At 44.1% G+C, this 16,479-nt stretch overlaps 1 protein-coding gene across 1 annotated transcript; it reads left to right on the top strand.

The window, feature by feature from the left end:
* Positions 1 to 1,098: 1,098 nt before the first annotated feature.
* Positions 1,099 to 15,482, top strand: LOC111865642 (DNA mismatch repair protein Mlh1; the record flags this gene model as incomplete). Its single annotated transcript, XM_033751903.1, is given in 8 exon segments — positions 1,099 to 1,454; positions 2,909 to 3,180; positions 4,128 to 4,410; positions 6,172 to 6,305; positions 7,184 to 7,414; positions 8,920 to 9,070; positions 14,483 to 14,719; positions 15,317 to 15,482. Coding segments are annotated over 8 exon segments (1,587 nt in total), but the record flags the coding sequence as incomplete, so codon positions are not given.
* Between the last annotated feature and the right edge of the window lie 997 nt (positions 15,483 to 16,479).

The following is a 16,479-nucleotide window of genomic DNA, read 5'->3' as shown; positions in this document are numbered from 1 at the left end:
TTTCCGGTAAACTAGCAACATTCGAAGATGATACAGAACTGTCACCAAACGACTTGACATTCTTCAAATATGCTCCTGTCACATCATGTGATGTGGAACGAAGTTTTTCCAAATACAAAACTATCCTTAGTGATAATCGGCTATCTTTCAAATTTGAAAATTTGAAAATGCATGTGGTTATAAATTGCAATTGTAACAGTGAAAATTGAGACGTGAATAGCTTGTGTTCTTTTAAATGGTGTTTTCAGATAACAGAGTTAAGTTAGTGTTCATACCATGTGCACCAGTGTTTGTCTAAAATATGAACGCAAATATCAGTATTAAAAAGAAAACAATGAATGGTTTAATCCAGTACGAAATGTCGAAATTCCATCAGTTTTCTTTCCTTCAGAGACATAATAGGGCTAACTTGGTAAGTAGGACCTACTATCATATATTCATCATCTTTATTCTTAAACTCTAGTAAAAGTGAAAAAACGTGAAATTTTATGTCCCATTTAATATTTAAGGTCATATGTTACACTTTTTAGGTCATATTTGACATAATTTTGGGTCATAAGTGCATGCATATATTTATAGTTTTTAGGTCATAAAAATCCGGGCCCTATATATATAGTAAAATTCTGTACTTGGCTTTATTCTAAAAAAAGAAATCCGTCACTGTCACCCCTGACTTTCATTTCCATTCAAACTACATTATCTCACACACAAATGCCTGAGTCAGGCACATTTATTATACCCCTTCTTGTCTGGGGCCTGTTGTGTAGACATGGAACACGACCATAATAGTCGGCTGACAAATCTGTCTAGTTGCATGCCTCATTGATAAACAGAGTTTCTTGTTGCCTTATGGGCTTGAAAACTTATTTCCTTTGCAAGCACAAGAAAAGCGCCTTCAACGGAAATTTAAGATCCTCTGATTGGCTCACACTAATGCAATTCGATTAATTGCGATAGGTGTAAAATGATCGATTCCAGTCTTAACCAGACTATGTAGTTCATGTAGCTGAAAATAGATCTCTGTTCTGCATGTTTCCCTATCCCTTATGGGCGTTTAAACCTCCCTGGTTACGACGGATCACGTTCGGCTTTGCCATAATTGGGCGTGGTTAAGAGATGGAAGCACAATAGGAATGCCCAGTCAATCGCCAATCGGTAATCACCATGCGAAACTAGAGTGGTACGTCTTTGGATAGTAGTATCGTATAGCTTCGTTACGTGTAGTAATCTGTGGTCAGGTGTGGGATCACATGTTATTGCATAGTAGTAACAAAAGGCGCACTTTGTGATTGTGACCGTGAAATGTCAGCGTATTTTCTGTAGACAGATCTATACAAAAAAATGAATTCACCATCGGTGATTCGCAAATTAGACGAAACTGTTGTTAATAGGATAGCGGCAGGAGAAATTATACACCGTCCTGCTAATGCATTAAAGGAAATGATTGAAAATAGGTAAGTTTCTTAATTTTTGAAGATTATATTATGGACATAGAAAATACAAACTTTTCAACAATCATTATATTGAATACTCAACTATGAGAATGCGGTACGCTAATGCGTATATTAATATATTTTAAATCACGAACTTTTATTCACATAACGCATAAAACACCAAGTATGTAATCTTCAGGTATGTACGTCATCAAAGTCACACATCAAACTTATTGATGGCTGTTGCTGCAGAATGTTTATAAAATATAATTTGCCTTTGTATGTAGTCTTCTGGTGAGTCATGTGTTGAGTTTTCATATTACTCATTGTTAAAGGAGAGAGAAGTGTAGATGTGAAGAATATGATCTGGGCCCCCCTAAGCTAAGCTACACTAATCTAATATAAATCAGAGGGTTGTTATTAAACTGACATATTCTGGATACTACTGATCATCTTGTTTTGCTTAAAGAACCAACGTTTTGGAAGCAGGGTCTGCATTCTTTGTCAGGTAAAAGTATTTAAATTTTAATTTTTTTATTTAATTCGCTTAGTGGGGGGGGGGTGGAGTCCAGCTGGGTCCACTTGGCACGGCGTCCACTGATTGGCCTATTGTACCTGCCCCGGGTGATTATGATGATGGAGAATTTGGCGGAGTGAAGATTGGCAGGGGAAACCTAAGTACTTGGAGAAAACCTGTCCCAGCGCCACTTTGTCGACCACAAATCCCACTTGACCAGACCCGGGATCGAACCTGGGCCGCCGCGGTGGGAAGCCAGTGACTAACCGCTTGAGCTGTGGCGTGGCCCAGGTAAAAGTATGAAATCTGCCTAGTTAGATCAAGTAGATAAGGTTAATCCCTGGCAGTAGAGATTAATTCTGTCTAATGGACCCAATATAATAGGCTTAATACTTTTACATTGTGACAGAAAAGGAGCTGGCTTTCAAGATGTTCTGTATCCTTAACCAAAGTGAGGCAATGGAAAATAACACCATATGTGACATTTTACATTGATCTAACTTGACTAACAGGTAGATGTTGGGATAGTACCATGATCAGGCCACTTCGTTCCAATTCACTGATCATCATACCACTGAACACTATACAGTGTAGATATTGAGATCATGGCTGCGCCATAGCTCAAGTGGTTAGTCACTGGCTTCCCACCATGGCCGCCCGGGTTCCATCCCGGGGCTGGTCAAGTGGGATTTGTGGTGGACAAAGTGGTGCTGGGGTAGGTTTTCTCTGAATACTTCGGTTTCTCCTGCCAATCTTCATTCCACGAATTGCTCCACAGTCATCCTTGCCTGTCATCTGGGGCTGGTACAATAGGCCAGAAGTAGCTGCAGTACAAGGGACTTAGTCCCACCCCACTAGCAATAAAAAAAAGATATTGATAGCATGGTAAATAACCAAGAAGAAAACATAACAATTTTCTGGGACCCAAAATATATTAATATTTCACTAAATGTTTCAGTCTGGATGCCCGTGCAGGTACAATACAGGTTACAGTGAAGTCTGGAGGTATGAAGTTACTGCAGATTCAGGACAATGGGACAGGAATTCGAAAGGAGGATCTTGGTATTGTGTGTGAACGTTTTACCACTAGCAAACTGGAAAAGTTTGAAGACTTATCCACGATAGCCACATATGGTTTCAGAGGAGAAGCACTTGCCAGCATTAGTCACGTGGCACATCTCACCATTGTCACCAAGACAGCAAATGAGCAGTGTGCATACAGGTATTCAGGCCAGTGTTGACAGTGATAGGCATGCTTCTCGACCCACATTTTCAGACATCGAACCCAAATCCACCATCCATTCATTTATCTGTGCTGAGGCCATGGAAGAAGTCCCATGGATTGACCCCCTTCATCTCCCTTAAGTTTTAACGCCTCCCGCTCCAGCCTATTTCCCAATTTTCCCCTCCAATCATCTCACTGTTCTGTACACATGAATGCTTAGCAATAACTCCAGAGGAGGCTTAGAGTTCCGTCAGCTCCATCTTCAGTGGGATTAGTTTTTATGGCCTCATAATAATTTACTCTACTGTGCAGACTGGTGCTGTGGTAACATTTTGGAAATATCCAGTTTGAATCTTTGAGAAGTTACTGTCTATCCTTAGTGAGGTTTTTCATGGTGTTTCTCAGTATCTCCAATCAGATGTAGCAATGCCTTTAAATAATTCACAGCTGTCTCTTTCCAAATGCTTACATTCTCAGTGTTCATGAGCGGCTTCCCATCTCATTCGATATGGCCAAACTGTTGCTCATGAAGCAATAGCACAGCTCACTCCTCCCTTTGCAAACAGATCGAATGTAAAAAATCTGCCATATAGAAAGCATGGACCTAACAGCTGTGCTGTCCAATCGACATCTGTTTGGAGCTCCCAAACTTCTGAAAATTATCATATGTGGCTTCAATATGCAGTAAGTTGGGCACCCCTGCGATATAGCCTTCCCATTTCGGATGACGGTGCCACTGGTTTCAGTTCAGAATGGCTAGAGCACTGAACGGAGATGCAGTTGGGATTAATCCAAAGGACTTATTTCTGTGGCCTCAGTGTACACTGTTGCATAGGAATAGAAGTGAAAATGAAAGTGCAAAATTTGGGTATATCAGAATATTCTGTTTTCCTTTTCTGTGTTGTGTTATTTTGAAAGACCACTTGTTCTGTGTGACAGAGCTTCATATGAGACAGCAAGCTGAAGGCACCTGCAAAGCCTTGCACAGGCAACCAGGGCACACAGATAACTGTGGAAGATCTGTTCTATAACATGTCCACACGAAGGAAAGCTCTGAAGAGTGCCGCCGAAGAGCACAACAGGATAGCGGATGTTGTGGGGCGTTACGCCATCCATAACAGTGATGTTGGCTTCACTCTGAAGAAGCAAGGCGAGAGTTTGGCTGACATCAGGACCCCACCAAACTCCACAGTTGTCGACAACATCAGGACCATTTATGGAAACACAATTGCCAAGTAAACTTATGCTAGCTGCAGAATCAAGTAGGCATTCCACTGCTTGTCATGTAACCAATTCAGGAAGAAAACAGTAGACACTGAGCAGGGTGGTGTAGTGGTAATGCTGTGGTCTTGTATTTGGAAGGTGCTTGGTTCTAATCACAGCTGGAGCACTAGCTATCCTGACAGATTTTTCATGATTTTTCTCAGTTCCTGCAGGCAAATACTGAAATAGTATTCTGATTAGGTCATGACCACTTCCTTCCAAATCTTTTCAATTCATCAGTCATCCTGTCATTGAACTTTGTAAAGAAACTCACACAGAGACTATGTGCCCCTAAATTATGAAATTGATCTGGAAAATTTGCAGATCTCATCTCACCATTGAATTCGAGTCCCAGTAGGATCTCTTCCATGTCGTCCTGTCTGGCTCTGGGGCTCACCCAGCCTCCTGTCGAATGAGTACTGGGGTCTCTTTTCCCAGGAGTAGAACAGCCAGGTCATGAAGCTGGCCACTCACATCCAACTAGGGCCAAGGTCAAGAAAACGTGGCTCTATACATCCACTCCTGCATAGGTTTTAATGGCATAGTGCTTAATTAGTTAAGTGCAGGGATAACTTTACCTTTACTCCCATGTTGCAAGTGGAATTGTGCACTTGCTAAAATTTTTCTGTCTACCCAGACATCTTAACCCTTCAGTGCCACAGGACATTAGATTCCTACTCACTCCTGGGAATGGAGGATATTTAAACATTAAGAACTAAAACTGGGAAAAGGTCAGGACACCACATAATATAAGATAAGATAGGAATATGAACCATATCATCCCTCTATGTCACTCACACCTGCGGAAATGCTAGACAGTGGCCACCTGCATACCCTGCTGTCACCAGCACATCCATTCATGCAGTCTAAATGTCTTAAAAAGTAGTAGTAGTTCTGCTTTTTGAAACATTTTAAATATTGATCCTAGATTCCTTTTAAGTGCAACTTTATTATTTGTATCATTAATTTTGTGGTCATGTCCTATAATATCTGTAAGGATGAAATTAAATAATAACTAGAGTCACGGAGGCATGCAATAGCATAGTAGGTTGAAGCTCTTTGCTACAAGTTGGAAGGTTGCAGATTCAAGTCCTGATGAAGTGGATTTTTTCAATTTACCCAATCCTTTCAGCCGCACTATGGCCCTGGGGTCGACTCAGCCTCTAACATAAATGAATACCAGCGATCTTCCTGGTGGATAAAGGGCGGCCGGTGCATAAGACTGACATCTTTACCACCATCTGTGAGCTGATTGTCTAGAGAAAATGTGGGAGCCTCGACATCTCACAACCCAATGGGCCTTCACAGCCTGTTATAAGGATAGCTTTACCCTTTTCTTTTTAATATTAAACAATATTTATGCACTGAAAACCATAACTGTGGGAATTAATCATGGGCTTCTCAGTACAGAGAGTCAGTCTTGGCCCAGGATGACTTCATGAGAGGTCTGTGGTGGATAAAGTGACCCTGGAGCAGGTTTTACTCTGAGTTTCTTGAGTATCCCCTTGCTAATTGTTCCACCACTGCTCCATACTCATCTGACATCCCTCCCCCAGTTATGTGATAACCCTGACCGAGCAGTATGTCAGCACGTTCTTGGTCTTCATCCCTTACCCAGCACTTGGCTGGTTATGCAGTAAGGGAATTATATTAGTTTTTTGTGTCTTGAATTTGAACATGAACCTTTATGCGGAGTCACAGTTTTGAGAATGCATTCTCATGTCCTGACACAGGGAGCTCCTGGAGTTGAAAGCTGCAGATGATGCACTCAGGCTGAAACTGACAGGGTACATAAGCAATGTTAATTACTCTTCGAAGAAACACATCATGTTGCTGTTCATCAATCATCGACTGGTTGAATCTGCAGGTGAGTTTTTGTGACTGTCCTTCCAGTATCCATCTTATCGCATGAGAATGTGTAATAATCATGCAACTTGAACAGCTCAGTGCTGTTGAATTTTCCATTGCTCATAAAATGGGGTTTTGTACTGTTGTATCATGTTGTGTAATTTCACTAACCGTTTATGCTGCCATGTCTGCAGTCTCAGACTGTGTGCTTTCCACCATAATTTGTATAAATTGGGCTATGTGTTTCAGCACAGTAGTGCTACCTTCAGGCTACAAATATCCAACAGTTGATTGTCTCTACTACATTAAGTATCCTGCTCTTAGAACACACCGTATTATGTAAACTTCCACATAATTGTCATGTTTTTTATCTTTATTTACACATTTTATACATAGTTGCATTTCAATGGTGTAAATTTTAGTGGACACATGTTTGACCTTTCCTGAGTGGATCCACTTGGGAAGGTTACAAGCTGTAGGTCGGCACAGCAGTAATACTTCAAACTAGTATTTGAGAGGTGCTCGGTTTGAATCTTGGCTGGGACACTGGCTATCCTGCCTGAGCTGTGTTTGCTGTTTTCCACAGTTCACCCAGTGAATGACCAGATAGTACCTCGATTGGTCTTCCTGCCATCTGACACCACACAGTCTGCATACAGATGGCTTTGTGAAATAACTGGCATAAAGTTAAAGTCATATGCCTTGTTTGAGCTTGGTAATTTCAGCTATTGCCATCATTCACATGTGAGTGAAAGTTGAATGGTGTCATTTAACTGATAATAAGATCTAAGTTGCATGAGTGGAGACTCCACTTTCATCATGAGACTTCCTTGTTTATTTGGATTCGCAGTATAATGCTACGTGTAATAGAGTGCACTGTGTGTTGTGTGTTGGCAGCCCTGAAGAAAGCAATGGAGCAAGTTTACAGCGTATACCTTCCAAAAAATAACCATCCGTTCCTGTATCTAAGTCTAGAGCTGGATTCCAGGAACATAGATGTGAACGTCCACCCAACCAAGCATGAGGTGCACTTCTTGCATGAGGATTTGGTGCTTGACAAGATCAAGGCAGCAGTGGAGGGCAACCTGCTGGGATGCAATACCTCCAGAGTGTTCTACACACAGGCAGGTTTGAAGTTCAATGTGCAGCCGAGCAGATTGACTCAGTTGGTTATGGTTTTGACTCATGTTTGGGAGATGCCCGGTTAAAATCTCACCTGGGACACTAACTATCCTGACAGATTTTTCATGGTTTCCCTTACTCCATCCGGGAAAATGCTGGAACAGTACCTTGATTAGGCCATGCCTGCTTATTTCCAAATCCTTTCCAGTTCATCATTTCTCGGTCATCCTATCATCCAACCCTGTATTTACCTTGGTACGGAAAGTGTCATTTAATAATGCAAGGTAAAGATAAAGCCATCCCTGTAACAAGCCATGAAAGCTCATAGGGTTGTGAGACATCAAGACTCCCGCATTTTTCTAGACAGTCGGTAGTGAGGTTATCAGCATTAAGCACAGCCGCTTATTACCCCCAGCAAGATGCCTGTTACTCATTTCTTTTAGAGGCCCAGTCAACCCCAGGGCTATAGTGTGACAAGAAGGATTAGGTAATGTAAGGTAAATTTGTCCCTGTACTTAACTAATTGAGCACTGTGCCATGAAGGTATGTAGGGGAGTGGATGTATAGATTCACATTTTCTTGACCTCACCACTAGTTGGAGATGAGTGGTCAGCTTCACACCTGGCTGCTTTACCTCCAGGGAAAGAGCCCCTGGTATCAATTGGATAGGAGGTTGGGTGAACCCTAGAACTGGTCTGGACACTGTGAAGAGGAGAAAATTCTTGACCCTTCTGGGACTTGAACTCTGCCACCTCCGACCCCTTGGTTTTCCAGCTCATAGCCAGTCACTATACCACCTACGCTACCCCAGCTTCCTAAGAAGGATTAGGTCAATTGAAAAATGCAATCACTTTATCAGATGTTGAACTCACAGTCTTCTGGTTTGTAGCATAGTGCCTGAACGAAGTACACTACTGCATGCCCCCATGTCATAATATACAAAAAATAGAGGCTATGGGTCACAAATACACCCTTAAGGTAGTTTCGGACGAATGTTAGTTTTCTTTTCATACAAGATCTGAAATGGGAGCAAATTCAGCAACAGCGAATTTTCTCTGAAATGTGATTATTTAGTAAGGAATTCGGATTGCATATGCACATTTGTCGGGTTGGCTAGCCAGTGTGCATGTGATAGTGCAGTTGCTATTCCCATCTTGTTTCACACTGTGCAGTGAACCTTGTATTATTTCTGTCTAGTAAGAACCTGTGTTTTCATTGAAACTGGGTTAGGAAAGTTATGTAGGAAGACACCTCCACTTATAAAGCAGGAGTCAAGGGAAGAACAGGGAACTTTATGATGCAGAGATATTTTCAAGAACAAGCCACTTCCCTAAAGGGGGGGGGGGATTACAGATGTTTTTTCTCCTTTGGCTGCTGTTGCTTCCATTTGTTCCCTTCTCCCCTAAGCTGTGTATTGCCCTGTTCCCTTCAAGTCTTCTCAGACGTTTTCCTGTATTTCCATATTGAAACAGGGTGCAACTCATTTAGTGCTGTGATGGTTTTTATTTAAGGCCCGGCTTCCTGGTGCTGGTATGCCAAAGAGACCATGGCTGTGGAGACAAACAAGATATATGCCCATCAGATGGTACGGACTGACAGTTCTGTGCAGAAGCTGGACAAGTACTTTGGCTCCCCTGCTGCCACCACTAAACCCTCTGACAGGTAACATGAGCACTGTGGGCATAAAAGTGCCGGTGGCACGATTATCCCTGAGCCGCCCCATACGACCCTGGACTGGAACTGGCGACTCGCCGGTAATGTCAGTGATCCAACAATCAGGTCGCAGCCTTCTGGCTGCTCGAGGACACCTGTCCCCTGTATACTAGTTTGGTTCAAGGGGCATCCGTGAGTGTCTATGCATTTGCACTCTACCCTTGTAGGTCCATTCACTGCATACAGCCATGCACTTTCGAAAGGATGTTTTCTAAATACAGGCCTAAAATTGACACAATTTCTCTTGTGCATAGCAAGTAACTTTGGATGGTCCCATAAAATAAACTACTTAGACAAGTCTCGTCTGTTCTCTCAATTGTCGGGACTATTCCCGGACATATTGTCATAGTTCCCTCCTTGCAGCTCCTCATGTAGTCTGCAGGCAATAACATATAGGTCCTCCTGTCAGATGACACAGCTAGCCTCTCCGTCCCTGTTTGCATTCTGAGGAATTTTCCTATATTGTGCTTGAATGTTGGCAATGCTACCGTGTTGTACACAAAGTACGTTCACTGTTCATTCCTCAAGGGATGTTGGATAACGAGGCGAATAGCTTCACTGGTGGCCAGGACTGCAACTTGGACCGATGCGTAAAATAAGTGCATATTCTCCAGCTTCAGTGCCGTAATAAATGAATAGCCTTGTTCTAATTGGACATAAATGTCGCATAAAATCGCAAACAACTTATGGGAGGGTAACAAACTGGTGGTCAGGTGGTGTGACTCCGCTAAGTCTAAGCTTAATGCTACGTTTGATACATCCACATACATTTTCATTAACAACATTTCTAGCTCTCTTGTATAGCTCGCTTTCCTTACCGAATCCGACGCGTGGTGTGGCTCTGAGGTTAACTGATCTCTAACCTCTTCCTCGCGGCGTAGTTTCATCGCTCGTATCATCTGAGCTAGTATCTTGGAGTTTTCCCTCATGCGCAAGTCTATCTTGCGGTTCATTGTTAAGCATTCTTTTCCATCGTGAACCAGTTCACCCACTTGGGTTCTCAGAGTTTCGGTTCTCTCGTTCAGGGGTCCTAAATCTTCACTCAGTGTGGCTCCAAATAAAAACTTGAGGGCTTTCCCTCCTAAGTTGAGTATTCCCCTCCTAACTCGCTGACCTCTCGGTAGCATCTGCAGTAAATCGTCGACTTTCTCCTGCAATTCCTCTGCTAGCTTGCTAGCGTATCTCAGCTCCTGCCATTGAGCTGGGTCCCTTCCAACTGAAGGTTAGGTCTCCCAATCCCTTGATTAGGTCCCTTATCGCTTGGGCGTGTTCCTTTACGCCGAAGTCCACCGTGACATGCCACACAGCCCCTCTCATTAATATTTCTTGTTCCCTTGGGAACGCCGTTCCTTTGTCTAATTTGAGCTCTTCGGCTCCATCTGTCTTGGATTCCTCTCCACCTGTAAACCATGGGGCACGTTTTCATCTGCTTTTCTGCGTGGGGTTCCACCTCCATCCATCTTTATTCTCTTGTAGTTACAATGTAACTGGATACGTAGCGAGTAGTCACGTCTGGTTTCTTTTAACTCGCGTTTCTCGGGCATGGTCAAGGTCGACTGTCCACTGGCGCTGCTTGTATTAGCGCTGTCTTGCTCTGCCTCTGTTCTTGTCTCTGTCTCCTCCTCAGCGGGAGCATATGTATTGACTCCGCTTACTGGTTCATTCTCATGTCGTCTCTTGTACTGAGCGTACGAGTATTGTGGTTCAAGTGCTTCCTCGCAGCTAGCAGCATGTGTGTACTCAGCGGTTTCACTACACTTCTCTTCTGTCTTGCTTGCTCCTTTGGCAAGCACGCTGAACCCAGTTCAGCTGTTTTCTGGCTATGCTTCTCTATATACCGGTTCCTGTTGAGTCCCTCCTTTGGACTCTTCTCTTGGTCCCCTGGACCGTTCATCCCCTCGCCTAGTGCGTCAGGCGGGATATCACCACCCTTCGTGATGTTTTGTAGGTCTGCCTTCTTGACGTCTTGACGTAGCAGCCTCTCGTGTTGCCGTGACATAGAACCGCTTCATTTGCACTTTGCCTCACGCTGCCATCATGTGTTCCATATCGGTGTCACTTAGCTTGGCGCTGAGTACTGCTGTCCTCGCACTCTGCTTCGTGCTGTCGCCTTCAACTTTCTCTAGGCTGCTTGTCCTTGCGGCCCTTTAATCTTGGTTCACATAACCAGGAGCGCTTGCGGCTCCAGGTGTATTGTCTGTGGCAACACTGCCTGCCAATATTGGTGCTCTTCCACCCCTCTGCCCTCGGGCGGTGATTCCTTTTCTCTGGTTCCGGCTGCGGCCCTCTTGGCCGTCCTTGCAGTTTCCTCTGCTGCGCCTTCCCATCGTCGCGGTCTCTGCTTGCAGACCATCGATGGGTGCTGGCTCACCTTCCACCTCCCTGGCAGATGGTTTTTTAATTTGATCTTCTGGCCGTCCAGAGTTCCATACTTATTCCTTTTCTTCTAAAGCCTTTTATTTCCTAGTCTCAATTTTCTGTCGCCTCACCTGTCTCTTCGGGTGCGGTTCGTAAATCGTGATGCTGCCATCATATGTAATGCCGTGGCGACGGGCGGATTGAATATCCTACCGCTGTCACCATATGTTATGCCTGGGTGACGGGGGTGGAAAAACAGTTTACTCATTCACTCCGTCAGCCAACTCTCTTTGGCTAATCCCACCTCCACTGTTCCCGTATGTTATGCTTCGGCGACAGGTGGGGTTCGATGTCCCATCGCTGTCGTCATACGTAATTCTTCAATGGCAGGGGTGGGTAAAACAACTACTAATTCACTTTGTTAGCCAGCTCCGTTGGCTAAATGCCACCTCCACTGCCACCAATTTGTTATGCTTGAAGGGCGGGGGGCTAATAAAATACTACTAAATTACTCAGTCGCCATCCCTTTGTTGGCTGGCCCCTACGTCACTGGCACCACTTTGTAATGCTGAAATGGCATAAAACGGGCGTGTAGGTCCTAACCCGTCTCTTCCCATTTTACTGTCATGCCCCTAAGCTGGGGTGTCATCTCATTACTCTTTCCTTGTTCCATCAAAAATGCCATCTGTGTCTACTACTAGTCCCTCACTCTTAACTGTCGTTGCGTCCGGCTGCTGTTGGCTGCCTGGGGTTCAGTTCTGCCTTCGTCGGGACGGGGATAGCTCTGGGTCGGTCGGGTGAAGTGAGCCGTGTCCCTCGACCCTGTGGGTAAAGAACCCCGTTCTTCTACCCACTTTGACCCGTGAATCCCTACTCTATATGGGTAAGGGACAGGCTCATAAGAAACGACTTGCATGTAGCGTGATGCACTATGCCTCCCTAGGATTGTGTAAGGGATCTCGGGGGAGGAAAACCACAGTCAGTACGATGGGCCAGGCTGGACGGATCCGCTAGGCAGAAGTTGGTGTGGAACATACGGCACAAGCATACATATACACAACTGGCATTCTCAAAACATAAATAAATATATATTGATAACATATGTATACAAATGGACTCTGCCTGAAGGGCAGTGACTGGTCAGAACATGTGATAAATGATTGATACAGAACTACGCTGTGCCCAACAGCACAGAACTCAAGTCAGCCACGCCTCATGGCGCATTTCTACTTCTCCAGTACAAGCATGTACTTAGGCAAGCCTTGACAGCACAAGGAAATATAAACAGCTTACACACTCACAACTGAACACGCCTGAAGGGCGATCTGCTGTTATCACAACCTTAGACAAAACCAAAATTACCCTACGCCACACGGCATCAGCAATCAAACCAAAATGCACCCCACAGTGTATATTACCTTAGTAAGTCACTTACTTGGATATACTTCTTGAATATACAAACTCAAAGATTTACCTCATGACTGATCCACCCTTGACCATGTCGTGAGGGCGCTCTTCCCCCTTCAGATCCGTGCTACCAGCCGTGACAAATTTCAAATGCAAATCATTCAACTTTCACGAACAGGAATTTAGATGTAGCAATGTGTTCAGACGGATGTCCTTGGGAAGAGAGACCATTAGATTCGCTTGAGCTAGCCACGAAACCTCTGGGTACATTCAGGAAGGGAGGGGACAAGGTCAGCTGACCTGACGTCAGTCAAAGACGTTAATCGGAAAGAAAGGGAGCGGCTCGCATCCTGGCGTTTTGGGGGCGGGGGGAAATCCAAGGAACTTAACGAAGAAGAACTGTTGCATGGTTCAGAAGGGTTGAATCAAAAATCTCTGTGTACATCCTGCCCTAAATCCCTCAGTCTATTTACACTCTTATGTGCAATAATATTTAGAGTAATAACAATGCCGACTTTCAGTCAGGGCTACATAGTATCTGTCCCTTAACTCATTCTCACTTTCCTTCATTGCTCCCACTTAGGGAGTATGACTTGAGGCTGTCCTTTCCCCCATTTCCTACCCTAATGACACTGGTCTGGTACACTTCGATTATCACCCTATTACAGTCATAATGCTTCGCCCTTAAAATATTCTGCTTCTAGAACTGTAAATACTAAAAACTTAAGTATGTGTATCACAAAATCAATGGTCACAACAATAAACAATAAATATGCGGGCTCCGCATACTACTAGCAAATCATGATATGCCATACAACAACGACCATATTTACCACACTGGCTACCTCAGCCATTACTCGTTACACCAACTCTCGTATTCTCTTTGGCATAGTCTCTACCCTAAAAACTCGCTGGGCACACTGGAGGTCACTTTTCAACATGTCACAACAACATTGAATTTGAATAGCATGGCTAGTATGAGCAAACATGACTCACTTGAGATAGAGACGCAGCGACACCATCACTTGTAGGACCCATGTTGAAGAGAGCCTTCGGCGGCTCGCCGAATATTACGTTTTTCTCTGATCAGTCCCCCAACGTCTTTTTTCCTCTCTTTATACTATAAAACTGCTAACGCAGCTACTTCCCCAAAGTAAGCTACCTCCTCCCTTTTTGCCCTTAAATTGCAAGCGGTGGGTTCCCATTGGCTAAACTCGACTCCTCGCGGGTAATCCGCTGCACCTCCCCCTGTGCATTTTGTAATTTCATACTGCTCCAGTGTTCCCTGTAAGGTGAGCTTGCAGTAGTGCGATTACGCATCTTTGCTGACTAAGTACATTGTTGACCTGGTTACACAGTCTGTGTGTTGCCATCACTGCTCTAATTGCTGTAAGACTCTTTTGCAAGTCTCGTAACATTTGGGCAATGCCTTAAATCTCCAATCTCGAAATTTGTGGCGTAACAACCTAATTCTGTATCAGTATTCCTAAACCTGTTTTTCTAAAGCTGGTCCCCCCAAATCCATATCTGCATCTGTGGTCCCAGTCTTCCTCTCTGCCACGTGCGGGCCAAATCTCCTGTTCATTGTTTCCCCTAACCCCCTTCTGTCTCTGAACTCCCATTTTCCTGGGAGAATGGATCTTATATGTTTGGGTTGCTCACTCTCACTGTTAAGGATATTCATGGCTTCCTGAACAAGGTACCTTGTTTCTGGTATTATTGGATCAAATTATTGCTTAATGCACACTGTTTATTTCACAGCAAAGCGATGAATCCTGATGAAGCAGGAGTCTATGGGAATGAAAGAGCTTCAGGACCGAACACGCCGGGCAAGTATGTGGTCTCAGGACTGAATGGCATGCTGTACTTCCAAGGGATGGGGGTGCAGTGAAAAGTAACAGGTTGCAGCATATGTACTGTCACAGTTGTTTGCAACTGTGCTGAAGAAATGAGGTTGTACAGTTGTACATCAGTTGACATTTCCACCATGAAAAGCCCCCTCCACTTTCCTTTATGCTGACATAAATACTTCTCATCTGTCTGCATCCATTTGTTTCATGATGTCTTCTTTTTAATGAATGTAAGTCAGAAAGTATCTGAAAGGAGGAAAGGAAGCAGGACTATGGGAGTTGGTGGCTCCTGATATGTTTGATGGGTGGGGATCCAGTCTCCGAAACGTTGTACCCAGTTAATAGAGTTAGTCCTTATCCCCAGGGAGAGAGACTAGCTCTGTCAATTGGGCTGAACTGAGTAGGTTCCACTTGAAGGTGGAGTCAGAATCCAGTCTCTGAAATGTTGTGTGCTTTAAATAAGAAGAGGAGGATGGGTAATGTCTAGAAACATTGTAATTGTATTAACATACCATTGTCACCAACTTTTAGATCTTAATGACTAATCTTGGTACTCTCTGCTGTGAACTTGCGTTTGCAGAGTGGAGTGCAAGTTGACGAGTGTTTTGGAGCTGCGACGTGATGTGGAAGAGGCAACACATGTGGGGCTGAGGGCGCTGCTGAAGAACAGCACTTTCGTAGGGTGTCTGAGTCCGAAACAGGCCCTGATCCAGCATGAGACCAAGCTGTTCCTTTGCAACACTGCTTGTCTCAGGTCAGATCACCTTTCATCACACTGATGCAGTGGTTACATAAGACTCGGTGTGTGTTGCCCTCATTCAAGCATTATCCTGTCATTTACATCGAGCAAAATGTGCTAAGGGGAAACACTTGTCAGGATAGCCAGTGACCTGGCTGAGATTCAAGCTGAGCATCACTTCTTGAACATGATTCTGGAGTGCCACTTAGTGCAGGCCATCATGACTTAACCCTCGCCTTCAAATCGTAGTAGCTCTACCCCTCCAATATACTGACTGTCTAAGTAACCAAACAAACACCCAACTAACTCCATGGAACACAGTTGTTCTTGAGAAGCTGGTCAAGAATTTCCATCTTATGGAACCTACAACAGAAATCTAACCTGAGTGATCAGGGACATTGCCAAGTTGACTGCCCCAAAGCAATGGATGATGGGGATGACAGTGCTCGAGGCTTCCCTTTATCTGCGTACTGTTGTATTCCCCTGCACCATCTTCTGGCCTATGTCAACCAGCACAAAGTGTGTTTATTGCTAGTGGGTGTACTAGACAACCAAAGGAGAATGTAAGGCATTATGCTGGAAGGGGAAGTCTCATGACTCAGTCGATATGTGGAGGGGGTTAATTCATGGAACTCCTTTCTTGTGCCCTCAGTGAAGATGTCAGTATGATGACAGTAACTAGGTTCTTGTTCATTCAGGAGAGTATTGGAGTGAATTTCTGTTGTGGAGGTGACAAGCCTAGCTCATGGCAATCTATTCTATGTTAAGAGGATCTTGATAGCTTGTCTTACTGCCACAGATGTCCATAGAACGTTTCAGTGTGGAGCAAAGTTCATGACTTGTGAGCAGCAGATCTCTTGTATTCATTTTAATGTTTTTGTCCTGTTCTTATCCTTGCACAGGTGACTGTTCATGGTTCTATGTCTGTCGTATCTGTAGGCATGGTTGAAACTGCTGCATGTGCCCAGTGAGTTGTGCATGCAGACTGCTTGACTTGCCTCAAC

The sequence above is a fragment of the Cryptotermes secundus genome, unplaced genomic scaffold (assembly GCF_002891405.2).
Source record: "Cryptotermes secundus unplaced genomic scaffold, Csec_1.0 scaffold5011, whole genome shotgun sequence".
In the NCBI taxonomy this organism is placed as follows: domain Eukaryota; kingdom Metazoa; phylum Arthropoda; class Insecta; order Blattodea; family Kalotermitidae; genus Cryptotermes; species Cryptotermes secundus.
This window is presented reverse-complemented; position numbering and strand designations above follow the sequence as displayed.